The 27,034-nt window shown below is 39.5% G+C and overlaps 2 protein-coding genes across 7 annotated transcripts in view; both read left to right on the forward strand.

Annotated features, from left to right (window-relative positions):
* FILIP1 (filamin A interacting protein 1) overlaps positions 1 to 7,774 on the forward strand; it is a 102,842-nt gene extending 95,068 nt beyond the window's left edge. For 3 of the 6 annotated variants that reach the window (XM_013107997.5, XM_005028848.6, XM_038176154.2), the window contains 2 exons: positions 62 to 290; positions 6,942 to 7,774. In XM_013107997.5, the coding sequence (XP_012963451.3) occupies positions 62 to 268 (207 nt within the window). In that variant the 3' untranslated portion in view covers positions 269 to 290; positions 6,942 to 7,774. The remainder of the gene's footprint in view (positions 1 to 61; positions 291 to 6,941) is intronic. The other 3 variants (XM_013107999.5, XM_072036266.1, XM_013107998.5) reach the window with 2 other exon arrangements.
* Positions 7,775 to 13,433: 5,659 nt separating this feature from the next.
* Positions 13,434 to 26,212, forward strand: TMEM30A (transmembrane protein 30A). Its single transcript, XM_038177104.2, has 7 exons — positions 13,434 to 13,760; positions 18,874 to 18,990; positions 19,636 to 19,743; positions 20,821 to 20,908; positions 21,361 to 21,504; positions 23,102 to 23,308; positions 24,720 to 26,212. Exons 1-7 carry the CDS (start codon positions 13,449 to 13,451, stop codon positions 24,911 to 24,913), a joined length of 1,170 nt encoding a protein of 389 aa, XP_038033032.2. The 5' UTR covers positions 13,434 to 13,448; the 3' UTR covers positions 24,914 to 26,212.
* The last annotated feature ends 822 nt before the right edge of the window (positions 26,213 to 27,034 follow it).

Here is a 27,034-nt window from a genome sequence, read left to right on the forward strand (position 1 = left end):
AATATATGAGAAGCAAAAACCCTCAGTTCACGTAATTTCTCTCTCTGTGTCTCTTTTGCAGACAGGACAGGATGGGTCATCCCCGAGACCTACACCCACCCGCATTCCTGTGTCAAAAGGTATGAAAGCAGGAAAGCCAGTAGTGGCAGCCCCAGGAGCAGGAAATGTGACAAAATTCGAGCCTCGTGCCGAGACTCAGTCTATGAAAATAGAACTGAAGAAATCTTCAGGCAGCGGCTCTGGCTCCCTGGGCGGGGGTCAGGGCTGATGGCGGTGGCTCAGGGGGTATGGTATGTTCTGCAGGTGTTACTGCTACCATGAACTCAGCCCCCTGTCTGTGTTTGCCCGTACTAACGAAGCCCGGTCACTTACAACAAACTAATGAGTGTGTGCGTTGACTACTTCAGTAACAACATCCTTTTCTTTTATTCATGATTGGGGAAAAAGCCACCAAAAAGGCACTGTATGTCAGGAATATGTTCAGCCGGGGAGGTGAGAACGGGCAACCACACCAAGTTATTAATCCAGCCCAGGAATTCTTAATGATAGACTCGATCAGTTTTAAATAGATCAAAGGAAGATTGGTCACTTTTAATAGATTGTGTCCCATGTTAACAGATCACTTCCCACCCTGGCTACTGGGTAGAGCACCTGCCTGTAACCCCCTTTCTGAGAGGCTGCCCTGTCCAGGGATGCAATGCCAGGATGCAGTGACCTTGAGGTTTTATTTTACTAAAAGGCCGTGCCTCAGGTGCAGGAGGGGGAGGCAGAGAGAACGGACCACTCTTTGTGACCAGCCTTCTCTCTAGGACTCTCTTTTAAATCAGCATTTCTCCCTTGTGAGCTGCTTTCTCAAGGTGGTGACACAAGGGGGTATGGAGGTTGTCCAATGCAGGCAGCAGCAGCACTGAGCAGCAGTGTATTTCTTCCCAAGTGGGGTCCACGCTTGCAGTCAGTACTTACAGTCAGGGTCTCCATTCTCTGACTTTGACTGGGTTACTGCCAGTTCTGGGGCTGGATGCAGGCGAGTGAGCCAAAAAGTGTTTAGTCTTTAAAAAGAGCTTCAGAGAAACATTGATCTGGCCAAAATCAATACAGTCCATTTGTGCCTGCTCGAAAGACCACAGAAGTCTATGAAGCAAGTCATTCAGCTGGCTTCATAAGGTTTGCAGTTTTCCTTGTTGGATGGACTTGTGCTCTGTAGTTATACCTGAGTTCCCAGGCATCCTTATGGGGGACGTTAGAGGGAAAGTCAACGCAGATTACTGGCAGCAAATTGCTATCTAAAGGCACAGCTTGTGCACGGGCAGTCAGATAGATAGGGTTTGGTATGCGAGTTACTCTCAATTCTCATTTGTTTGAAATATTTTGTCTTAAATACAGACCACCTAAGAATACCATGGAGATTCATCTTTCTTCTCTCTTTGCGATTTCTTCATTTACATGTTTGCATTTTTAAGCATGTTTTAAGGAATTGTTCCAGCATGGAAATGGTGTGGATATTGATGATTGTTATGACTATTTATTTAATAACACTAAAGTTATTAAAGGGCATTTCCATTAAGTGATCAATTTTCACAGGAGAAAGTTACAAACAAAAGAAACTGAGCTGAGCAGGCTGATTTAAAACCTTATTTGGGTTTTAAAGCTTGTATGTCTCAGCCATCACGGAAGACTGTAAAGGACCCACTGGTTAGGAATAGCTTTCGGAAGGAAAGGCAGGAAGACAACGCATAAATAATAAATACAATTCACAGGAAAGAAAATGCACCAGTGGGTGAAATATTAAGTGGCTTTTTGTCTGGGAGAAGAAATTAGATGGAATAATCTGCCACAGAAGGTCAGCAAAATTATATTCAATCCAAGCAATGTTTAGTCTTCAGTCTGTGCTTTGCAGTGCTCTTCAATTTAAGATCCAGATATGGCCATTATCCCAGAGTAAAGCTGGCATTTTTTGATTCACATGAAGGACACTTTGTGATGTAAAAGCTGCTGTCATATACAAAAAGAAACAGGCTTCCATTTCTACATGTGTGTAGCACCTGCAATATCTGCTAATTTTAAGGTTCTGGATCCTATGACATCTGCAAATCAGATTCACTTGAGCAGCATTTTTCGTAATATTTGAGAATTTCAGATAAAACTTGGAGACTGGAATTATCAAGCGGTGTGGTTTACCATGCCAGAAATGCATCAGATCCTCTCAACTAAGTGTTATCACTTAAAAGCTTCAATTTGTCAATAAACGGTTGCTGAGATCTTACTGTTCTTGTACGATAGACTTGTATTTTGTAAGATAATGAGATTGTAAGATAGACTTTTCAGCAGATGTTTGAAGAAAACACGTTATTAAGAGCTTTTAGCTGGATAGTCACTCTAAATACTGGCACTGAAGCAAGCCTTTAGTTCAAAACAGTCATTTAAATAATACTGCAAACATGAGCCCCAAGCTAATGTGGCTTGATACAGTGATGAGCTACAGCTGGCTTAAGCCTTCCTTCTCAAATATTTTTTTCAAATAAATTAGCTATTCCTTAGTTAACTGTTGTCATACCCAGGACAATATTCTACCTGTGCCTGTGGTTGAAAAATTTGTTTTGCCTAACATCCGAAAACACTATTTCACCTGAAGAAAGAAGCCAGACTTAAAGTACCTGAAATCCAGGACATGAAAATCAACACAACTGAACCAGAACTGCAGGCACAAGCTAAGAACTGCGCTTGTAGAGTCAGTAGGATTTTATGAGACAGACTTGAGAAATTCCAGACAGGTCAGACCAAGGATCCTGTTATTTTTCCCAGGGGCAGCACAACAAAAAGGAACTTTTGCTCCACAGCCAACCCAGCAGAAGTCCAGGGAGTTGGAATCAGGCAACTAGTTTGACTGTTGGCTAAAATTATGTATTTAGTTGTACTGAACATTTTCTAACATCTGTTTTAATTGACCTGAGATTTTTGTTTCTTAAAGTCAGAAAAAAAAAAAGAAAGATGATGATACCATAAAAACGTAGAGCCTATAGTTTAGAAGTCTTAACAGTTGAAGGCTCTTGGGACTTCAACAACACTGAACATGTCAACCACTTTCAACCTGACAAAGCAACGGAGGTCTCAAGAGGAAGGAGTTCTTCCAGTTTAATGAAGAGGGTGACTGAGAGAAGGAGCAAGACCTTAGCAGAACCCTGTTGCACGAAAAAATGTAGCATGAGCTCACCTTCGCACAGTATCAAAGAACAAACACAAGAGAGTGACGGCAGAAATGCCACAAGGACAAGCTTTGCTCAGACCTCAGATTTTACTCGGCACCAAAGGATCAAACTGTGAGACATAAATCCATAGGAAATTACTCGGGCCTTTATTTATGGGGCCTCATTTTGTGTATTTTACATAACTGGATTACGGTGCAGAAACCAATCTTCCTCTGGCCAGGTGACCATCAGGGATTACTCATCCTCATGCTTTCTCTCTCTTCCCTTTTTCTCTGTATTGATTTTTGTAATGAAGTGGAACAGTTTCAGTAACAAAATGCATTCAGCTCAGAGTAATAGTGGTGGTTATGGTGGTCTTTGAAACAGGGGAGACACAGACTTGAATCCCTTCAGGCACAGGTGAAATTGAACCTACAGCCTGCATATTATGGAACGCTTCTCTCACCATGGAATTTTGGTGTAAGAAGTGAAAATTTCTAGTTCTTTCCCTGTCTTTTAAGATCTTCACTATTGTAAAGACATTGAGAGAATGTGCCTGCCTGATTTTCTGTTTTCATGAGATTGTTACGGCCTGTGAGTGTGTAACAGAGGAAGGAGCCTCTGGCAAGGCTTAGCAAGACACCTGAACCTCAGAGGCGGGGCAGGATTCAGAAGTTACAGCTTTGTCCTCAGCATTACACTTTTGGCTGGGTTTAGGTGTCTTCCTGCTCAGCATGCTTTTTTTTTTTTTTTTTCTTTTTTTCCTTTTTTTTTTTTCTTTTTTTTTTTTTTTCTGGATCCAGTGCTGAGTTCTGTGCTCTTTGTGGGTGATAAAGATGACAAGGCATCAAATACGTAATTCTTAATTTCAGTAGAGGAACCAGCTTAGCAAAAGCAAGACCGTGGTGCCATGAACATTTAAAGCAAGCAGAAAACCTCCTCTTTGCCATGCCTCCCCCTGTTGCCTTGTAACAGCAGTGCCAAAAACCTTCTTTGAATCCAGTCACCATTGAAAATCCATGTTACTGCCTGAGATGTGCTACATGACCTCTAAAACACGCTCAGTATTTACACGGCTATTTGGTGGTTCTGATCAGAAACTGAAGCGTGTGTCTCCAGAGAGAGCAAGTCACCATCCTGCTGCGTTTCAGGTGCTTGGCACAAGCTGCAGCAGTCAGGACAATTTTCAGACCAATTACATGTTCCTATCACACATCAGTGGCCGATTTCACTGAGTCAGTTTGAAACCTGTAGTTTGCTGGCAGGAGTTTCTGTGAGCTCATCCTCTGAACTCATTTTCATTTAGGGGAATGTTTTTTTTTCCCCTTTGGCAGTATGAGTTATCCTCTTCCCTTAATTCTGACTGAGCTCACTCTTTCAGACCTGTATCCAACATATCTGATCATAGACGTTCACTTCATTTTGAATTTCTCTTGCTACCTACATGCTGCTCTTACTTGTTTTTGTTTTTTTTTTTTTTTTTTTTTTTTTTTTTTTTTTTTGGAAGATGCAATCAGGGTTAAATACTCACAGATTCAGAGCTGTCAGCTCTGAGATTCAGGTATGAATTGTTCAGGTATGAATGGTTCCTCCCTTTAAAATTTCTTTTCAACAGGGTTTTAAAAACAGAAATACTGACACATGATTTGCTTCTGTTATTTGGGTGTGCACTTTCTGTGGTACATACATTTCTGTATCATTTGGTGGTGTTTGTATATATTGTAAGAAGAAATTAAACTTTGTATATAAAAATTCTATCAGTTGATGTGGTTCATTATGAGAATTGGTATTTTTGATAGGCCAGCTGTTAATGCTGTATTTCCCTAAGAAATTCCAGTTTACATCGGGGAGTCTGAAATCAGAATTAGCATTTTTATATTAACATACCTTGGTTCTCTTTTCCTGTCATTAAAATAAATTCAGTTGCATTTAAGTGAATTCACAGCACCTTGAAATGTCCAGACCTATAACCCCAGACAAATCCATGTAATCATATCCTACAGATATCATATTCCTACAGAGGTTACACCTACAGAACTCTGACAAAATCTACCCTCCTAAAATTTCAGTTTAATAACTGTTCGGGCATCTATTTTAGTTACTACAGTATGTATATAATATATACACATTACATATATAACATATATAATATATATATTACATTACATATATAACATTTCAATACAAAATAAATTCTTAGAAAAAACAATACTTGCAAACTTATACGTGTGTGAGAAATTCATGAAAAAATTAATAGTGGAAGTAGATATTATATATTTTTAAAATATCTTTCCTACCCTTTTCTGCAAAAATGTTATATTTAGGCTGTAGGAGGAAGACTGATTCAGAAACCTATTATATTTTTGCTGTTCATTTAGTAATTGCACCTTTGCAAGGAAGATGATACTTTCAGCAGCTCATTTAGTTCTTAGAATTTTGTAACTAAACTCTGGATTAATAGAGAATGTGCAAATTGAATATTAAGAATGTGTTTTTATAGAGTTCATGTGACTCCCACTGAAGTGAAAGGGAGATTTCACCTGAGGTTATAATCTGATACTAATTAAATGCAGCTTTTTGCATCCTCTTCAAGACCTTGTTAGAGAACAGCACTGGTTGTAAGGTAATTTTTTTACTGTAGTTTGTGGTTCTTTCATATTAATTGCTTGAGTCTCTGAGAACAGGTATACTTATATTTTTGAAAATTATTTTTACTGATAAATTATATAAAAAGGAAATGCTTTTACTTCAGAAATTCTACTATTTCATCTGACATACCATACTTTCCTGAATGCTGCCTTAAATCCTGCTGTTCTAGCTCAGCGTGGATGAAAAGCATAACTGGAATCTGCCATCTAGTGGAAAAGGTCTGGCATGACGAGTACATGAAAAACGGCGATTCTCTTCCTTCTAACATGTAACTAATTCAAGCACCTTGCAAATATTTGCAGGCAAAGGCAAAAGTCAAGGCAAATGTAAAAGGCAATAAAGACCTGGTTGATGTAATGTCTTAGGTTGCACACTTTTTGAAAAATCTTCAGGCTATTGAGAAAGAAAATGTTGCCTGTCCGAGCTGTGTGCTCAGAAGAACCGAAGACCAGGTGATCACCTTGTATTTCAGCAGAGCCTGGAGATTAATCTGGGAGCTCCCGTGTTACACAGAGCAAAGTTAAACCCAGCCTTTCAAAGACAAGGCAAACACTTTGTTTTGCATACTGTGGGTGGAATTTATGTGCATTTAAGTTAATAGTGTCAATTCATGGAGACCTGCTGAATAAAATCAGCATTCGTTTCTGAAGCAAAATTGAATTAAAAACAAGAAATGAGCCCATACGTCTTTCTCATCCCCACTTCAGATTTGCCAGCTGGGTTTTGATGGCTTTGCTCAGATGGGATGCAAGAGTCCCAATTTCAATCATCCTCTACCTGATGCAGGTGTGGGACTGGAACTGTTGTGTTCCAGTGGTTCAACTACACAATATTCAAATATATTGTTCTTTTTCCCTACGGATGACCAAGTGGTGGCCTTGACACTGAAGTGGAAGTCGAGGGCTCCTGAGCCTTATCCTGGTACTAACTGAGGTTCCCCTGGTAGCGCTAGTCAGTGCACTTTTAATCAAACAGGGATGTGAGAGCAAGTCTACAAGATAGTTCTTGAAGAAAAATGCATTGCCGATGTAGTTGTTCTTCTTTATAGTGACTTGCAACTTCTCTACAGCTTCATAAAACCAAATGTTTTGCTATCTTTTCTTTTAGAGAGCGTCATCATTCACCAGTTACGCATGAGCTCCAGATGAGTTACCAGCCCCGTAGATTCTCTCTGTGTGCGCTGCCCTCCTTGCCAGTTGGATGGATCATTGGAGAAGCTCTCTACCATCAACACCAGGGTCACTTGTGCTACTGATTCTTCGTGGAAGTATTTATTGCTTCCATTACATTTTATGTATTTTATCTTGGTAGAGCTTTAAGAACGAAGGGCCTTGCTGATATTTTGAAGGATACAGGCCGGGATACAGGGGGAAAAGCAGTCTTTCTGCCAGCTGAATTTCACTTTTATTTGCAAAGCCTAAGGCACGCGCTTGATTTCGTTTGATGTTTGCTATATAATTTATTTTTATAATACACTTTGTAAAGTAACTGTCCCGAAGTTGCAATTCCTGTTGTCCATGGCGCATTTATTTGTAGAATACACTGTCAAATTTGCAATTCGATATTTTTGTAATATAGAGTATGTAAAGAAAGAAAAATTTAACTTCAACAATGTTTTGTTTTTAAATGAAAAAATAACTCAGCGCAATTTTTTGCCACCATATGATTCTGTGAGACTAAATACTCTGAAGACTGCTGTATGGAACTTGTACTATTGCAGAATATTTCTTGCACTGTGTGATGGTTTGGCATAAAACTATTAACTAGTAAAGTCCAATGTCTTGAAATACAACCAGATTTACTCATTTTAAACAATGTAAGCCGGTTTTTAAAGCTGTGATTTTTTTTCTATATAATGTATGTTTTTATTCTGCCTGTACCAAAAAAGTTGATTTTCACTACACTGTAACTAATAAATTTTCACAACTATGCAAATGTAAGCGTTTCAATTTTAACTCTATTTTCTTAATGTTGACAGTCTTTGCATACACATTTGTTTATAGGGACATGATGTATGGCTTTGGAAGTGACTTTTTCTGACAGGTATTTCACTGCAGTATCACAGTGACGTACCTAGTAAAACCGCCTCTAATATTGTTTATGATCCGAAGAGGGATCTATCACCAAGCACTCAATGACATAATCGTGCTAACCTGGTGCTCTCACTGCTTTGGCAGATAGGTTCAGTTGATACGATCAGACTGTTTAGTGCACGACTAACAGGACTGTATACATGAGATGCCATGTGGTGAACTCAGCGTTTTACACTGGTGGCTGTAGCTTTTCAAATAGCACCCAGAGACTTCTGTGGCAGCTACACTTAAAATGATTTTTGAATGAATTACATGTAAAGCTGGATAAAATGTCAGATCTTTTTTTTTTTTTTTTTTTTTTTTCTTATACATTTCATAATAAATTACCTTTAATCTAAGTCGTGGGCACATATTTAAAATACCACATTTTTTTTTTTTAATTGTAGAAGCTACTGGGAGAAACTATTTTTTGGAAGAGAAAGCAGCGTTGCTTGCAGGAGATATGTTGTGGGATGCCAGAAAAAGTGCATTAACTCAGTGTCCCACTGAGATGAGTAGGCCAGTTACCTTTGAAGCTGGAATAACGCATTGGTACATAGCCAATTTGATCTTCATGCTTTAGCTTGCTTGCCAACCATGGCAGCTATTTTATCTCCTATATATGAGCTCCGCACCAAATGTTGAAACTGTAGAGAGTCAGGATATTTTTGGACCTGTAGGAACTCTCTTGGAGTTGATCTGCACTGCGAGGAGATAGCCAATGCAACTCTACTGAGTAATCTAAACAAAATAAATGCTGTTTATACTTACCAAACTAATTTGTTGCTATAGCTTTTGACTACACCAGGACTTCAGCAGGTAGGCCTTTTTTTAATTTTATTTTTAAATTTTTTTTACAACTGACAATTACGTAGCTGTGTCTGTAGGTCAAATTTTAGAGTGAGTTGAGAAGAATTCCAGCTTTCAGAGAGTAATAGAGCTTGGGGTGAATCATGTTTAGTATGTGCCACGTTTCAATTTACTGTGCAGTGGAATGAACATAGTGCTGACCCAAATCTTCTAGTTTCAAAGCATCACTTGTGAATCCAGAACTAACCGTGAGCTCACCTGGAATGAAATTGCCAGCTATTTGAAAGTGACAGTGACATGTCTGAAATAGTTTTGCGTATGAGCAACATATAATACAACCTTACTTTGAAGTTGAGACAGGATTAAAAAAGATCCTATCAAAGTAGAAAATACTTTCCTTGTCTAGATTTTAATATAAAACTGATTCAGTATGAGTGTATGTACAAGTTGTCCCCTTTTGTTTTATGATTCCTAAACAAATACATAAACTTTTACGGTTTCGCAAATGCATTACGTTTTTAAGCTTTAAAAAATAAAGACTTGTTTAAAGCATAAATATAGTTGTGGTGTATTTGAAATCTTTTAGATTTTAAAATACTGTAGATGAACTGCAGCACTTTATCAGAATGGCAATGCTGGTCGTAAAAGGTCAGTAGTGACACACACTATTGCATCATTGGTAGTGGTTTATGCAGGTAAAATAATAAATTCTGATCTGACACCTGGCAAGCAGCAAACTATTTCATTAAAATGCCTGGTCAGTAAAACTCCTGTGTGCAAGGGGTGCTTTGACAGGTGTATTTCATCCTTGGTGCATTTATGTTCCTGGGCATTTTTTTAAACCTCGCCTAATCTGGATTTGAATCTAAAACAAGTAAACTAAGTGCATTAGGCACATAATTAGCTAATACTTTGGGAATGCTCAGGAAGAAATGTATCAATGTAGAATGAAAATGTGGTTTATTTCTAAAAGTATTACAATTTTAAAGAAAGTAATCATGCAGTGTTTTCAGACAAAGACAACGTACCTGGGACTACAGATACCAGTAGTTTATAAGCAACTCAAAATTGGTGAAAGATCAGCTTTTCCTTTAAGAAACTCTAACTGTCTACAGAGAATTGAAAGACCTGTGTTAGTATAATTATAGGTGATAAAATATGACACCCATTAAAAAATCTCAAATACTTTGATTTCTAGAGAAAAACTCTTTCACAGCCACTGAGTTTTCCATTTGCCTCGTCATGAAATGTGGTTAGACATAGAGGAGACAAAACTACCTGCTTTGTAGAACAGCCTGCAATGTAGAAAACAAGATATAAAGAGAAAATTGAGGTTACTGCCCTGAATGTTCCACTTTCTACTATTAATTTCTGGGTTTTAGCTCTTCTTCTGAACAGTAACATTTAATTTTAAACTGAAGACTTTTTATTTAATGCTTGATTTCACCTGCGTAGATTTGTTCACTGAAATAATCCATTTGGCAGTTAATGCATTTTATTTGCCTTAATTGACTATTTTATGTATTAGCGGTTCTAACAGCATGAAGTTTTATTTCTTTAGATTTTATTTTAAAGAGCATCAATTATTTACATTTTTTTTTCCAGAAATAAGTGGAAAATGTTATAAGGTAAGTGTCAGAAGAAGATCATTTAGGGGTGCTTAATAGAATTCAATTAAAAAATAAGTGTCAATTGTTGTTTAGATTAACCACAATACATTCATTTTTGTAATTTTTGTACAATTTTAAGGCTCATTTAATACCCTCAAAATCAGACTTCAGTTTTCAAAGTCCAATTTTGTGATTTCAGCGTTTGGTTTGAGGTGGTCTGATGTGTATTTGTTTCTTCCTTGTCTTAAACATTAGCATGTGTAACACATTGAGGGTTTGACTGTGTAATATGCCTGCAGCATTCATTGCCAAGGTAATGCCTAACGAATCCATTTGCCATATCATATATTAAAAAAGAGCGTTATAAGTGTATGTTTTTGTAAGTATTTATTTCTATATCTGTTTTTCTTATAACTGTGCACAGACCAGTACAAGGCACACAATATTGCACAGCACCTCACTTTAAAATTTCATGAGCATGAACTATGTTGGTTGGACTTGCCTGGATATAAATTTATTTCTCCTAGCGTAAAACTACAGAATAATATCCATCCAAGATGGTTACAGGCAATAAAGTAGTGCCAATATATTGAAGTATTCGTGCTGATATTCTTTATTTCTCTAAAGAATGGAGGTAAGATATACCCTGTGATTGTATCCATATTTAGGTTCTGAGAATATGATTACCTTGGTAAAAAGAAGAACAAAACAAAACAAAACATGCTTGTAATTAACCCTGTTGTTACAATGAAAACATATGTGTGGGCTAAGCTTATAGATGAGCATATACCATTTGATACAACTAATTGGAAAAAAGAAAAAAAAAATAATAAAGCCATAACTATAAGATCTGATCTGCATGGTACATTAAGTTGTTTTTCTCTTTCACATCATACAGAATGGAGAAGAGAGTCTAGTTTAGATGGTTCCCTTCAATTACTTTTCAATATGGCAATACTTGTCCCAAAATCAGGACTCGGCAATTATGTGCACCCTACACCTTTTTGAATGCAAACTGTTCAGAATCTGACAGCATTAAAAAGGCAGGTGATTCTACTGGGAAAGAAAGTAGGAAATTCTCCTGATCTCTCAACCTTACACATTTCCCAGCTTTATCCTTGGCCTTGTGGCTATGGCTCCATTAGCACATCAAATGAAGCAGATCAGTACTGAGCCTGTTCACATCTTGATTAGAATCATAAAATCATAGAATGGCTTGGGTTGGAAGGGACCTTAAAGACCATCCAGTTCCAACCCCCCTGCCATGGGCAGGGACACCTCCCACCAGCCCAGGCTGCCCACAGCCCCATCCAGCCTGGTCTTGAGCACCTCCAGGGATGGGGCATCCACAGCTTCTCTGGGCAGCCTGTGCCACTGCCTCACCACCCTCTCAGTAAATAATTTCTTTCTTATATCTAATCTAAATCTCTTCTCTTTTAAAGTGTCACTATAATCCCTGACAAAGAGTCTCTCCCCAGCTTTCCTGTAGACCCCTTTTAGGTACTGAAAGACCACCATAAGATCTCCCCAGAGCCTTCTCCAGGCTGAACAACTCCAAGTGGCTCAGCCTGAGGTCCCTCATCTGTTAGTCCTAATTTGACATTTCCTTGGATTGGATTTAGTCTGGTCCCCTGGGCTGTAGTTGTTTTTTGTTTGTTTGTTTGTTTTTTGAGGAAAACTTTCACACCAGGCTGTGTTTCTTGATGGAGGGCCTCCCTGCAAGATCCTCTAGGAAGTGCCCCCCTATTGTGTCTGTTCCACATAAACGATGGTGCCATATTTTGTCACTGTGGCCCACCGCCCTGCATCACTCATGTGGCTGTTCCCCATGGGCTGTCAGAGCCCATGCCCAGCGTGACCGCTTGCTTGCAGAACAGAAGTGGAAAGTGTATTTGGTTGTCTCATTCCATGATGACAGGCCCCGTTTTATGGACCTTGTGCCAAAGCTCCCAGCACCATCCCTGTGGTGCCCTGTGTGTCTCTGCAAGGATGAACGGATGCCTTTCCACCAAATTTCTGCAGGGGCTGTGTTCAGCCCTGTCAGTGGTTGAGGTGGTCCTTCACTGATGGAGGCCATAAAGATGCTGGGTGTCTAGGAAGGGTCAGGGTGGCATGGGGGGAATGTGATCAGCCCTCGATCCTTTTTCCTGAGTGGTTAATAAAATGCAGAAGTTACAAAGGCACAGATTCCCACCAGAATTCAATGTGCCCCTTCTTGCCACTCCTCTTGGACCTGGCATCACGAGGCTAGCATTTTACTGCCATCTCACAGCACAGGTTTACAAGCAGGATTATTCCCTCAGCGGATTTTTTGGGGGGGCTCAGGTGACACAAGCTGCTTTAGCCGATGGCATAAGACAAAAGATAATAATGAAAAGGGCTGTAATAGGGTGAAAGGGCTTGGCTATGGGGAACAACAATGGCAGGTAGGCACACCAGAAGCTGTGAGGGATGTGTTAGGGACGAGATACAGTTATGGCACAGCCACTGCAAGGAATACGATTCATTTTGGAGCCCTAGATAATTGCTGAGGGCCCGAAGTGACTTAATTATAAGTTTAAGCTGCCCAAAAACCCAAGGCGCCCGAGGACCGCCGAATCGGGACATTTGCTCCCCCCAGCGCTCTCCGCCGGTATTTCGGATGGCCCCACAAGTCGCACGGCGCTTATTTGGGGGGAAAGCCGGTCTTAAAACACCCAAAAAGCGCCGCCTGCGTGAAGTGCTTGTGAAACTGCTTCATTTTTATTTCTCCTGAAGGCCACACCAACACAGAAACAGCGTGCGGGGGGGCGGATTTTTGAAGGGGAAGCGCCGACAAGAGCCAGAAACACGGTCTCTCTCAGCGCAGCGCCGCCTCCCCGTAACGAGCCAACCGACTAACGAGCAGCGCCCATTACGGGCAGCCACACCCCTCCCTCACAGCTCGGCGGGAAACCCGCCCCGCCGCACTGCGCATGCGCACCCCCTAAAAGGGCGGGAGGGGGCCGCTCCCCCTCTCCCCCGGGCAGCCGTGAGGAGGCTGCGTCACCTCCCAACCGCCCGGCGGTCACGTGGCGGGGGCGGGTCACGTGTGGAGGGCCGGTCACGTGTCGAGGGCGGCGGCGGCGGGGCGGGCGGGTGTCATGGCGGTGAACTACAGCGCCAAGGAGGAGGCGGACGGGCACCCCGCGGCCGGCGGCGGGGCCCAGGGGGGCAGCGGGGCGGCGGGGGGCGGCGGGGGGACAGGAGGAGGAGCAGGGGGAGGAGGAGGTGGTGGAGGGGCGGTGAAGAGCCGCAAGCCGGACAACACGGCGTTCAAGCAGCAGCGGCTGCCCGCCTGGCAGCCCATCCTGACGGCGGGCACCGTGCTGCCGGCATTCTTCGTCATCGGGCTCATCTTCATCCCCATCGGCATCGGCATCTTCGTCACCTCCAACAACATCCGCGAGTACGAGGTGCGTATGTACGGGGTGTGTGTGTGTCGGTGTGTAGGGGCCGCGCCACCCTACACGCCACAGCTGGGGTGTCCCGCAGTCACGGGCAGCGTGTGTTTAAACAGCTTGTCTTTAAGCAGTTTAACTTTACAACTCTGGGTATTACAGCCTTAAACAGTCCCGGGTAATATAGTTTCAAGTTAGAGCTCTGCACTGAGCGTCCTGCTCCAGTTCTTACGTGTACAGGTGAGTTAATGTTTCAGGTGCTGCGTGGGAGGCCGGTGTGTCAGGAGTGGGTTGGAAAACAAACTCTGGAGAGCGTAGCCTTTCCTGGTTATACCTGCAAAACCTCAGAGCCTTTTATAATTCATCACACTGCTGTGAAAAGCTGCTGAGCGTTAACCCCAAAACTAAGCTATACATCACTCTGAAGTTTGATAACAGAATTGCTTTGTGTTATAAGGAAACAACCCAAAGGGCTCAGAGACAACCTTGAAAAGGAAGTTGACAGCTGCCATTAGTTCCAGGAAGTTTAATGGAGCCAGGATTGATTGTAGAAAAACACAGAGTAAAATCTGCAGCTGTTTGTTGTATTGGCATATTGGAGAACATGAATTTGTGGATACAGCCATTTTAGCTGTCAGAGTAACCTGTCTCTTTCCAGTAAGTGATGTTCAAAGCAGTGGCTTGACTAGTGATACCCATGTGACAGCGAAACTAAATTAACTAAAGAAGGCTTGAGACAGACAGTGAATGGTATTATCTTTTTGTATATTTACTAAAACATGCACAATGTTACAATAAAGCTAATTTAAAGATCACTTTCCTTTTACACTAAAAATTAAAATTCCACACAATGAAAAGATGAAGTGGAAAATCTGGAATGTATTTTTCAGTATTTAACTGTTTATGTAAGGATATTCGTGAAAATCAATTCCTTCTTGTCTGGAAGTGTGAGTAAATTTTCAGATGTACAATATCAGAAAACTGGCACAGGTGCTTCAGGGGACATTGTCCTGTTGTCATGGACATGTTGGCCTTTAATGCCATGTTATAGTCTTATTTAAGGGTAGTACAAGTGCTTGTTTTCAACGGGATGCTGAACTGAGGAAAAAGAAAGCTTGCTAATGCTTTTTTTGACAATGGCATTTGAGATAGCCATTTCTTTAGTAAAGGAACACGCAGTCTTATGCTGATTTTAAGGTAAAGCATAAGTGGGTACATCTTTTTTTTTTTTTTCCATTTTGACTGATTCTTGGCTGTTCTGTAAGGACAGGAAATTCAACAGTTCCATTTGAGTCCTTGTGACTGTATTCCTGCTGTGTACATACTCAGTTCTATGCTGTTGTTGCTTAGCAGCTCAGTCTTGTAGTCCTGTGGAGTTCAAGTAGGAGCCACAAACAAGATGTTCTCACCTAACACATACAGTACTGACAGCCCTAGGTGAACTGGGAGCATGACTGATGTTCCCCTGTGCAGTCAGATTGTGTGTATGAAGCTGTGCTGGCCACTTATATTTGGAAATCTGTATTTGTTGCAAGTGGTGACTTTGTGCTTCTGCTAATTTCAAGGTAGTCAGAGTTGGAAAGGAGTTTGCTTGTTTTGCCAAGCGTGTTCATCACTTACTGTCAGCCTCATCTGCAGCTCTCCAGTCAGGTCATAATGTTCTTCTGAGGGCAGGAGGGATGGATTTCTTTTCTTCTGAGCTTGATGTTGTGATCAAACAGGATATGCAACTAAAAAGGACGCCTGTGTTCGGTTCTGGGATGCTCATGCGTTTTTATACAAAAATTGTGGGGAGCAGGAGTATGTTTGTGCATATATATAGATATATATATATATACATACACACACACGTAGGTACACACAGCAAAAGATTCTCTTTTTAAAGGCAGGTTGCTCCAGTTGAATCTGATGGTGGTGGGCTGTCTAAATCAGAAAAGACCTTACTGTCTCAGTAACAAAACTGGTCAGTAAAATACTTCATCTAAGTGGCTCTGGCCACCAGGAAGGGATGCAGTTCGAGACACAGCTCTCACCTGTATGTCTATCTTAGGTCCTTGCTTGGTGTGCTGCCTTTTGGTAGTAACCTCCAAGTGTTCTTCACAAGTAGCTGTCAGTTTGCAACTCTGGGAGGCTATCTGTAAAAGCTGGGTGCAGTGACTAAGCTCTTTTAAAAATGTAACTGGGGGAGGAAGCAGAGGTAGTTACTTACACCCACCTCAGACAACAGCCAACTTGTTCAGTGCCTGCGTGTGTAGCTGCCTGTAGACTTGGAGTGTTGGAATTGAACATGATCTGTAACTGATGTCCACAAAATTTCTATTTGTGTACAGTTCAAATCCTCCCCAGCCCTCCCCTGGAACGAGATACTGCAGTCATCAGCATCTCTGAGAACTGTGCTGTTCTTGTGCAGGTGCAAGGACTGGGCAGCAAAATGTAGCTTTTCCATTGATTTCCTTTATAAGCTATCTTGAATGTGGAAGATATCCAACAGCTTAAATGCACTAGGATTATAGTTTTTTTTTGTGTTGGTTGTTCCCTGGCTTTTTCTCACTGTTTCAAAGGGAATAAACAACCATTTATGTAGGGTCTATCAGGAACATTGCTCCTTTGGGTGGAAAATGAGAAAAAAGCTGCATAAGTGTCTATCTTTTGTACTATTCTTTGCATAGAAAGACATGGTTATGCTTGGTATTCTTATGACTGCTGATGTGAATTGCTAAGAAGTAATTAAAATGCCCAGTAGACCTAAAGGCATTGCTAGGAATGAAGAAGGAAAAATCTGGGAAAGAAAGTACATGGCTGTTGCATGCATCTTCAGTGCTGCCTGCAGTTCTGGTAACCCTGTTTCAGAAGTGACTCAGAACTTAATGAAATCTACAGAGAGGGATATCGGAGAGGAGCAGAATTGTGGGATGCCTTTTACACAAATAGCTGAACAGAACAGGATAAATTTGTGACAGTGTATGAAGTCTGCGAAATCACAGATGGCTTTGAAAATATTTATACACAATGGCTGTGTTGCTTCTCCACTACAAAGATGTAAATCGACTGGGAAGGACAGTGACAGCCTGAGACTGGGCTGTGGGTGACCGATAAACACCAGTAGGTATACCCAGGTCAGGTGGATTTCTGCCTTGGCTCAGTAAATCCGTACTTATGTTCTCAAAGTAAGGGTTTAATTAGTTGTCAAGAGATGTAGATCTGCCTGTATCCCTTTAGTGTAGCTGCCTGATGAATGTAACCTACTATGAATGCAGGAAAAAAAAAAATGTCTGCAGTTACTGCACAGGAAGGCTTCTGGTTACCTTTGAAGTTGATAGCGCTGGTCTGAAGCATGGTTTTGTTTCGATATACATCAGTTTCATACTCGACAAACTTAGTGAATTCTTGACAAAGGTGAAGTCTTTAGATCTTTTGCAACCTTCAAGTATTGGAGTTTTGTTCATGATCTAAAACTTCTGCAGTGACTGAAGAACTAGCTCAGGATGTGGAGGTTTAAGGTCTTTCCAAAGAAAATGTTTTTCCCCCACTAAAGCAGGAAAACTGCAAGCAAGTTATCAATAAACAAATCAGCTGCATAATTTGTTTAGAGCCACATTGGTCTGGTCTGTAGCTGAACAGAGCTGTTGCAGACTGCTGAGGCAGTGCTACTTCTGGGTCAGCACAAACTCTGTACTGACCTCGGTGAAGGAGGCAAAGATAAGGTGAGTCTTTCTCCCTCACCTAATGGCTTCTGAAGCTGATTTGTTTCAGCTGGGCTTGCGAAGGGTATTGGGCTCATCTGTCAGAAGGTTGGCAGCAGAACACAGGCTATTAAAATCCCTTTGCTGCAGGAAGGGCTGCAGCTTGTTTTTTTAACAGTTATCAGAGAATCTACAGGAGGAGAGACCTTGAAGAAGATCCAGAGGAAAACAGGCTTCAGTTGTTCCTTGAACCTACTTTTTTATTTAACCATAATACAGACATTAGCACAGATCATAAAATGTTCTAATTCTCAGTAATGTTTGACTGTGGGCATAAATCAGGACAAACCACTTGCAGCAGTCTTTCAGAAAAAATGCAGGAGTTGTAGTTCAGATGATACTGATGTAAAACAGTTCGTTGCCTTAACTTGGCATGTGTTGGACTGAGTTTTAATTCTTGATAGGAAGCTCCTGTGTTTAAGTACATAGCTCATAAGCAGATGGAAGCTGTCTCCTCCTACACATGGAGCTAACCTGTTGAACACAAGGTAATTCTTCCCTGACATTCACACACTGGAGCTGTACATGAGAGAGCAAGCTAATGCAGTCAAGAGACTTCAGTTGGCAAGGGCCATGGAAGGCCAATAAGTGCACGGCTGCTCTGGACTTGTTATTTATACTGTACAGGTATTTGAAATCCATACATCCAGGCTACTTTTTCTTGTAGCTATGCTATTAAATAGAGATATTTTAATAGGCTAAATTAAGTGATCATCTTGCTCATCTGGGATTTTACCATTCTTGGCTGACCAATATTAGCGTCTTCATCTTCCCTACTTTAAGAGAGTTCTTGATCTTTAAGAACTTGGTCTTTTGGAAAATCCTTCTGACTGATTCAGTGCCTGAATATGGGCAGCAAAGCAAGTTCTCTCATGCAAGACTTTTTTTAAATTAATTATCTAGGTAGACTTCTAGAAACTTAACATCTCTGGAAGGCATGTAATAGCCCAAATCTGCCTGTTTTATATAGTGTGTGTGTTCGGAAACGTGATGTTGTCCTGAGTATTTGGTGTTTGTGTTTTGGGTTGGTTTTTCTTTTCCCAGTGGTAACGGCCCACCCCGGGGCCAGATTTGTTTGAGGCTCAAAGGGAATACATAGAATCATAGAATTATAGAATCATTTAGGTTGGAAAAGACTTTTAAGGTCATGAAATCCAGCTGTTAATGTACCACTGCAAAACATACTGCTAAACCATGTCACAAAACACACAGAATCACAAAATTGTTTAGGTTGGAAGGGATCTTTTGACATCATCATGCAGGTCTGAAAGGGCTTTTGGAACTGAGGTACGATAAAATTGCAAAATATCACATCAATTCTCTGGCTTATTGTTTTTCTTTATTCTCCCTACTCTAAGGTAATGATTTTTTTTTTTCTGTTACAGATTGATTATACAGGAACAGACCCTTCTAGTCCCTGCAACAAATGTTTAAATGTTTCCTGGGATAGCACACCGCCTTGTACTTGCACCATCAATTTCACCCTGGAACATTCATTTGAGGTATGCAAAGTGAAATTGGAACAGTGTGTGTGGTTCTTTCCTTAACTGATGGGAAAGCTGCATCCCCATAGCCTTAACTTTTTTTTTTTTTTATACCTTAAAGGATTTTTTTCAGTAGTACTTTGAATTCAAATCTGATTGTTGTTTATCTTTTCGGTAGCAGGGATGTGATGTTTTTAATGCCTCTCTTTATCCAGATTTGTACACCATTAAATGGGATGCTTATGTTTTGCACATCTGGATTTACTGGCTGTGTCCTAGGTGTGTGTAATGTGCTTGGCAAGTAGATCAGCTATTCCTGCACAACTTAAACTGAGTTCAGCAAGAACTGGCAATACCAGATACGCTTTCTGGTGAAGTTGAAGCAAATAATGAGGCTTATGTGCTTAATGTTGGACAAGAAAACTGCTGGGATTAGTTGTGGTGAATGTTATTCTGATGGTTTATGGTGTGTTGATATTGTTTGACTTCATAATGCCAGGTTATGTTGGAATAGTAATCTGTGTACTCAGTGTGAAGAGAATTGAGCTTCTTCCTACTTTGAATGTTGCTGTAAGATAAAACACAGTTTAAGCTTTCTGGTAGCTACTGTTTGTTTCATTTATCCATTGTGTGAATTAAAACCCCTCTTGTCCTGTCTTGTAGAGTAATGTATTCATGTATTATGGACTCTCCAACTTCTACCAAAATCATCGTCGCTATGTGAAATCTCGAGATGACAGCCAACTAAATGGAGATAACAGTTCACTACTTGTAGGTATTCATACTTCAATATTAATAAGCAATTAGCAACTGACTATTTCATAAATCTTCACATAGTTTAATAATAATGAGGTTCTAGAATTTTCGCATACCAGAGGACAACAATAAGGAATACATGTTTTGTTTAAAGAAAATGTAAAATGTTGTGGTCTCACAGCAATTGTTTCATTCAGTGGACAGCAGTGCAGTACTTCAAACACTTCTGAAAATTGAATAGTTCTAAACTGTCTTGTTACCTTCAGTCAGTATTACTTGTCTGTATCTGTTCCATCTGAAGCTTTCATTTTCGGTATAAAATAGTTACCTAGTACTTAGTTTGGATGGTGTAGCTAAATGCATCTGTTTTTATAGGCTCAGGTTTGATACTGAACATTAGCATTATTGGAAAATACCAATACTGTGTATTCTGCTGAAAGCACTGTGTAATGTGTAGGTAATGTAATATTTGCAAGGAATGTAAATATATTTGGGTCCTTGTTCCATCAGGATTATTCTACATCTTTATATGTAAGCTTTTTTTTTTTTTTTTTAAAAAAAAAAAAAGGGGGGAATAGTTTCCAGAAATTACAGCTGGTGACTGACACTGGATTCTGGGGGGCTTTTTTTTCACTTGTGTTATTGGTGTGCTGTTGGAGTCCTTGAAACATTTTGCATTTTCTGCTATGCTTAGCTTCCTATTACAGTCTATTTTCTCTAACACTGGTACACACTGGGGAAAAAAAACAAAACAAAACAATCCTTTAAAAGAATACTTGAGTACTTGATGTTAGAAAACTTTAATACAAAAGATAAAAGTCCTAACAGCCTCCAAGCAAAGCCTTCATTTTTCTTAGGATTGCCTGTCATGGGATTCCGACTTAATTCACGTTTTAGTCTACAAGTTCCTGCTTATAAAGGGAAAAAAATGAATCGTTGACTAGCACTGAACACTGAAGTATCTGTAAATTTAACTTGTGAAAAGACTGTGGTGCATTTAAGGTGTACACAGAGGTATTGCAGTAAAAAAAAAACAACACAGGTTAGTTAGATAAACTATCACAGACTGATCTGCCTCTTTTTCACTGTTAGAATCCAAGTAAGGAATGTGAGCCTTACCGCACGAATGAGGACAAACCCATTGCTCCCTGTGGGGCCATTGCCAACAGTATGTTTAATGGTATGGTAATACTTCCAAGTTACTATTTAAATGTGTTCATTACCTTGTGCATGTCTTGTGGTGCTGAAAACTGTTCTGAGTAAAGACATCATTGGCTATTGTTTTTTGAATTAATACTTTTCCATTGTTCAAAATATCTTGTTTTGTACTGATGTTGCTTTTTTCCTAAAATCTAACAACTAATTTAATCTGATAATACAGAAGGGATTAAAATATGCTGTGAGAGACTGTTGCAGCTGTGGAATAGACTTAAAGATAGTATGTATGTTTAGCACACTGCTATATAATATCCATGGATTCTAAAAGAACAGTTCTTGGTTGTGGCGGGCAGATAAATGCCTTGTCCAGTTTTGTTTTGTTTTCTCCTGGAGATAATTGTTTCACTACCCATCAGGATTATTCATCTAATGAAAGTTTCTGTACCTGGCTTTCCAATTTGATTTTCTCCTTAGATACCTTGGAATTATACCGCATTGATAATGACACAAGGACTCCTATTACTTTAATTAAAAAAGGCATTGCATGGTGGACAGATAAAAATGTGAAGTTCAGGAATCCTACAGGAGATGGGAATAACTTAACTGCACTTTTCCAAGGTAAGAAGAATGGGAAATTTCCAAGAACAAAAAATCTCAAACGCATACTGATTCCCATGGATTTTTACCTCACTATGTTTTAGTAAGTATGCTAATTAAAAATATGGTAGTTCTCTGAAGAAATGCAAACTAGCTGAGTAGTCCTTATCTAGAAAAGTTGTCTGTTAGCGATGAATGAGGCAAATTTTAATGTGGAAGCATATATTTTCGCCTAATTTTACTGTAATCACTAAAGCCGTGAAATTAGGACATCTTTTTGTTCCTATTTTAATCTTCCTGAAGTTTCAGAAAAACTCTTTCAGTTGGTTGGCATCAGATTGATTGCATCAACTTAAGCCTGTTACTCCTATTTTGTGTATTGTTCAGTTCCCATATTTTTCTGGGCTATTTGGATCTCAGCTATGCTTTATACTGATTACATGAGAGAGGTGGGAAGCCTGTTCCATTTCAGCTTTGAAGTTACTAGTACAGAAATATATTAGCTGATGGGGTTTTCACATCTGACAGGTAATGATTATTCAGTGCATTCAGATCAGGTGATTGCACTGAAATTATTCCAACAGGTATTCAAATAGAAAGTTATTTCTAAATTTAGAAATCATGTAGATTTTTCTCTTGTTTCTTAACACTGCTTGTAGCAATTTAATTCTGTAGTTTTTACTTTTCTGTCTCTTGGCATTTCACTTTGGTAGTTTGTCCAATGTCCTTTATGATGGTTAAAAGGTTCCTGGCTTAACTGATATTTCTACTACCAGTTGCTGTTTGGGGCGTGGAAATATAAAATATTTTGACATTTTTATTTCTGATAACATTTTATACCTTGAATACTGAGAAAAGCCTAGCATGTACACTGCTGTAATACATGGTTTTAACTTGAGAAGAAATCCTGCAGTTGTTTAACCAAATTCTTCAAATGGACTTGCAAATGGAGACAAATCTTAACTTTTCTACTGGTAGGTTGTGCAGAGTTCTCAGAAATCTGATTCTTTGTGGTTAGAAGCAACAGATTTCTCTCATTTTCTAGGGTTACAGTCTGGTAAATCAAAGTTCCTTTGGTTGGCAGTGTCTAAAACCAATCTTTTCAGGGCTCTAGGGACCATGTATATATATGCAAGGTATGTAATAGCTTTAGGTTTTACCTGATGTGGATTTCTTCCATAGAGACAAATTATGTAGTATCACTTGGTAATACTCTTGAAAAGGCAGATAATTTACCCTAATGCGTGAGGGTGAATAGATATGCACTAGTATTTAAGCTGGGTACTGTGCAGGTGACTGAGCCCAGAGAGATTGTAGAGACTTGGATACCTTAAAAAGCCACCTAGATGTAGTCCTGGGCAACCTGCTCCAGGGAACCCTGCCTGAGCAGGGGGTTGGACCAGATGGCCTCCAGAGGGCCCTGCCAACCTCAGCCAATCTGATTCTGTGCAAATAAAAAGTTCTTTAACAGTCCAGTAATATTGCAATAGTAATGACCCAACCTGGCTGCTCATACTGCTTAGAACTTAATATGTGCAATACTAGAATGCATTTTGGTGATCCAGTGTGTCACTTAGTCCTCTGTTTGGAATACTTTGTTATCTTTGTTTAATTTTAGGCACGACGAAGCCTGTAAACTGGCCCAAGCCAGTGTATATGCTGGACTCTGAGCCTGACAACAATGGCTTTATCAATGAAGACTTTATCGTGTGGATGCGTACTGCTGCTCTGCCAACTTTTCGCAAGCTGTATCGTCTCATTGAAAGGAAGAATAACTTACAGCCTACCTTGCAGGCTGGAAAATATTCTTTGGAAATCACATACAGTATCCTTTGAAAAAATTCTAAAAACTGCTAACGGTGTTAGCTGGATTACATGGGTATACACCTGTGAAAGTCCAATGCAAATGAGCTTCTTTTCTTACCATCTATTAAAAAGATGGTAGTGAGTGGTGGTTGAAAACTGATAATGAGAATTTGGTAGTGTAATTACTGTTTGTTTTTTTTTTTTTACTTCTGTGCAATTTTATAGTACTGTTTGTTCTGTTAGAATGTGGAATACACTCAGTTTCTAAGCTTTGTATGGGAAACAGTTGAGTGACTTCAGGATAGCTGTGTGAAGTTTGGAGTTATCTGAACTAGTCAGATTATCTGTAGGGGAGTATCATGCTTTAGAGAAGCCCCAGAGATGTGTGTGTTTTTGTTTTTTTTTTTTTTTTTGCATGTTATCCCTGCCTTCTGTTATATCATCTTGCCCACAAGCAAATTTTGGAGGACCCTAGTATCTTCTTTGCACAATTGAGTGCTCAGAAGGGTATGGTCAGACTCATTCACCTTTCTTATCACACATCTTATTTATGTTTGTGGATCCTTGCAGTCCCTGCTAGCTGTCTTTCATTCAGGACCTTGGGGCCTGCTTTGCATCTTCCTGTGGCCATGTGCTGTTGTCAGGTTACTGTCTATTTGTAGACTTGCTCTGCTGTGTAATTGCTCAAGTCCATGCATGAAATTAAATTAGTAGCTTCATAATGAGGGGGAAATCACATGGCTTGTATGCTGTAAAGGAATTGAGAGAGACACAGGAAAGAACAGAGGTATTTGGTTGCCTAGAAATTTGAGAATACATTCTCAATCTGTTATCTTCATGATGTAATGACAATATGTAACCTAGGGCAGACTGGCTTTGGAGGTGAGAAAAAAGCCAGAGCTGTGGATCGGGTAGGTATAGGTATGCAATTCCTTTTGAGACAAACAAAAGACAAGGCGGAAGCGCAGGAAACTAGAGGAGGTGGGTTGTCATAGCTACTGATTTCTTAGAGTTAGAAAACTCTTAATGATAATTTAAATAGCTACTGCAGTTATTTTTCTTTGCTGCAGAACAGCAGGGAGTGCATATAAAACTGAATCAAAATACAGTCAGTAAGAAAAATTTGGTACTGAAATATATTTAAGAATTAGTTTGGATTTCCCTCATTTTATTGAAGTTGCTCTCAAAAACCCACAAATCATGTGGTGTTCTTCACTTAAAAGGGGTTGACATCTGTACCATGGCACTTTTCTTGGAGCGATGAGGTTAGTCTTTGCCTAAAATCAGCTAAACTTTTAGTATTTTCACTTCTAGTATTCAAAGGACATTAATATTTGGAGTGTGATTGAGATAATCCAACACTTTAATGTGCCTAACAAAATAAAGCTAGGTTTGGAAATGTGCTTCTTATTTTCCTATATGTGTCTCAGATTATCCTGTACACAGTTTCGATGGACGGAAAAGGATGATCCTAAGCACCATCTCATGGATGGGAGGCAAAAACCCCTTTTTGGGAATTGCGTACATCACTGTTGGGTCCATATGTTTCTTCTTAGGAGTTGTATTGCTGATCATCCATCACAAATATGGAAATAGAAACACTAGTGCAGACATTCCTAATTAATCTTGCATTCTGAAAGCAAATGTACTGCATGTGCATCAATGCCAGTCCGGGATGGGCCCAGTTACTGAAAGGTAAATCTCTGTTAATCTCACTCCAGAGCCTGGGTACATAATTTTTATCTAAAGCCCCCCTTTCCCCTTGCTGTGGATTAACTCTTGAAAATGACGGGTATACAATTCGCTCCATTGATTGTATCTCTGCCTTTGTCAGAAACAATTTTCTGATAATTGCCTCTAACTGGGCAGGCCACTTGATGCACATTGCTCTGGTTCCTTTGATGCATCTGCTGCTTGTTCATGTGCTGTGTAATGTCAGGATGATTCAGTACATACGGATTGTGTGGAGAGAGACTGTTGTAAGATACCTTTTAAATTGTTAACTTAGCAGATTTCAGGTGTCAGTGCTGTTGAAAAGAAAAGTCAAGTCTTAAATGTTTTTTCAACTTACTGTCTTGTGTGCATGGACTCTTATATTTCTGGCTGAAATTTTAATATATTTATATAAGTTAAATATTTTTCCTGTGTCCTACCCACCTCTGTTATGTTAAATCCTTGAAGTGCAGTGTGAATTACAACACTTGGAATTCCTTTTATATTTGCAACAAATGTGCCTGGCCAGTAAACTAGCATCCTATGAAGATATCAGAAAGCCTGTTTGTTAATTATCTGTTTAAGTCCCTCTTAAATTTTGTTCTAAATGGGGAAATGTTTGTTGCAGGTAGAGCCTGCTTTTTTTTGGTAGTTTGCATTGCTTTGTTGTACCAAATACTAGTTTATCTATTGTGCTTGCTGGTTTTGCTTTTTAAGAGCAGCTCCAAGCATTAATCAAGATAAACCTAAAATGCGCTTTCTGTTCACAAATTTGGGTTGATTCCTTTCACTGAAGGAGTACCCTAATTTTCTTGAAGCGTATTCTGAGCTGAGCAGGCTTTGTTGTAAAGGAAATATCCTGTTTTGTTATTTGGAGTAAATGCCACAAATTCTTGCAGTGTTGAGATGCTAAACTAGGAATTTAAAAGTTGAGATGACAGTAACCTCTGTTATTCAAATGCAGGTTAAGCTTGCTGTGAAACATAATTTAAATATCGCAGTTAGAAGCGATATGCAGGTTAGTGTCTTAAATCAAACTCCAGAAAGGTTCACTTTTAGGTAAATTCAAAGTTAACGGTAATCTGTAAAATATTACTTTTAGGATGATGCACAGAAATTGTAATGTATATGGTGGAGATCACATTATATGCAACTAGCTTGATAAAGTATTGAGTATATTAAAAAGACCTAATAAATTCTGCAAACCATTTATTAAGAGATTTTATTTCTTTCTTGAACATGCACATTTTTGTCTGGATTAAAGACATTCCTATTAAGAATTCCATTACATTAAGAATTAAATTACAGTTTAAGCGAGTTGTATTTCTGGGACTGTGTATTTGTTACAAAAAGTTCAGTAGTTTATTTTATAGTTGGCTTTAAACAACACTATTAATTTATCAGAATTGCATGACTATTTTTACAGAATGACTTGTGTAATCTTTTTCAGCTAGCAGTTGGCGTATATCGCTCTCTATAAACTATGGAATGGGGCCATGTTCCAGGGTGCTAGCTTTCTGTAATGGCATATAATAACTTGTTTGCACAGTACAGTGTGGCAGCATAGGACTTTTAAATACTCAAGACTTTAGTGTTGTAGCTATGTTGCTGGAACTATAGGATAAGGGTATATAGTATTTTTATATTGCAAGGGAGAAAACTTGGAGAATCTTAAGCTGGCTTTCAATTGTAGAGTAGTTGTTAGTCCAAAATGTGGCAAGAGTAAGGGGATGTTTTGCAATTACTGGTTATTAAAATATTTTGACTTCTTAAAACTGTTTGTCACTTGAAAAGTAAATGTTTTGCTTTGTTCATAATCTTTTTCTTTTTCCAAGTTGGGAATGCTGCTTTTTGGGCTGTGTTCAGAATTGAAAACAAAATATTTTTCTACCTTAAAATGTTTTTAATGCCTTTCCTTTTTCCTGTTGACCACTGATGTGGCTGTCAGTGCTGTTTGGATCTTCTTAATGAAGTGCACCGTTTGGTTCTTGTTACAAATAAAGGTCTTCTCAGAGCTTACAGCTCTAAATAC

The sequence above is a fragment of the Anas platyrhynchos genome, chromosome 3, assembly GCF_047663525.1.
Source record: "Anas platyrhynchos isolate ZD024472 breed Pekin duck chromosome 3, IASCAAS_PekinDuck_T2T, whole genome shotgun sequence".
Classification (NCBI taxonomy): domain Eukaryota; kingdom Metazoa; phylum Chordata; class Aves; order Anseriformes; family Anatidae; genus Anas; species Anas platyrhynchos.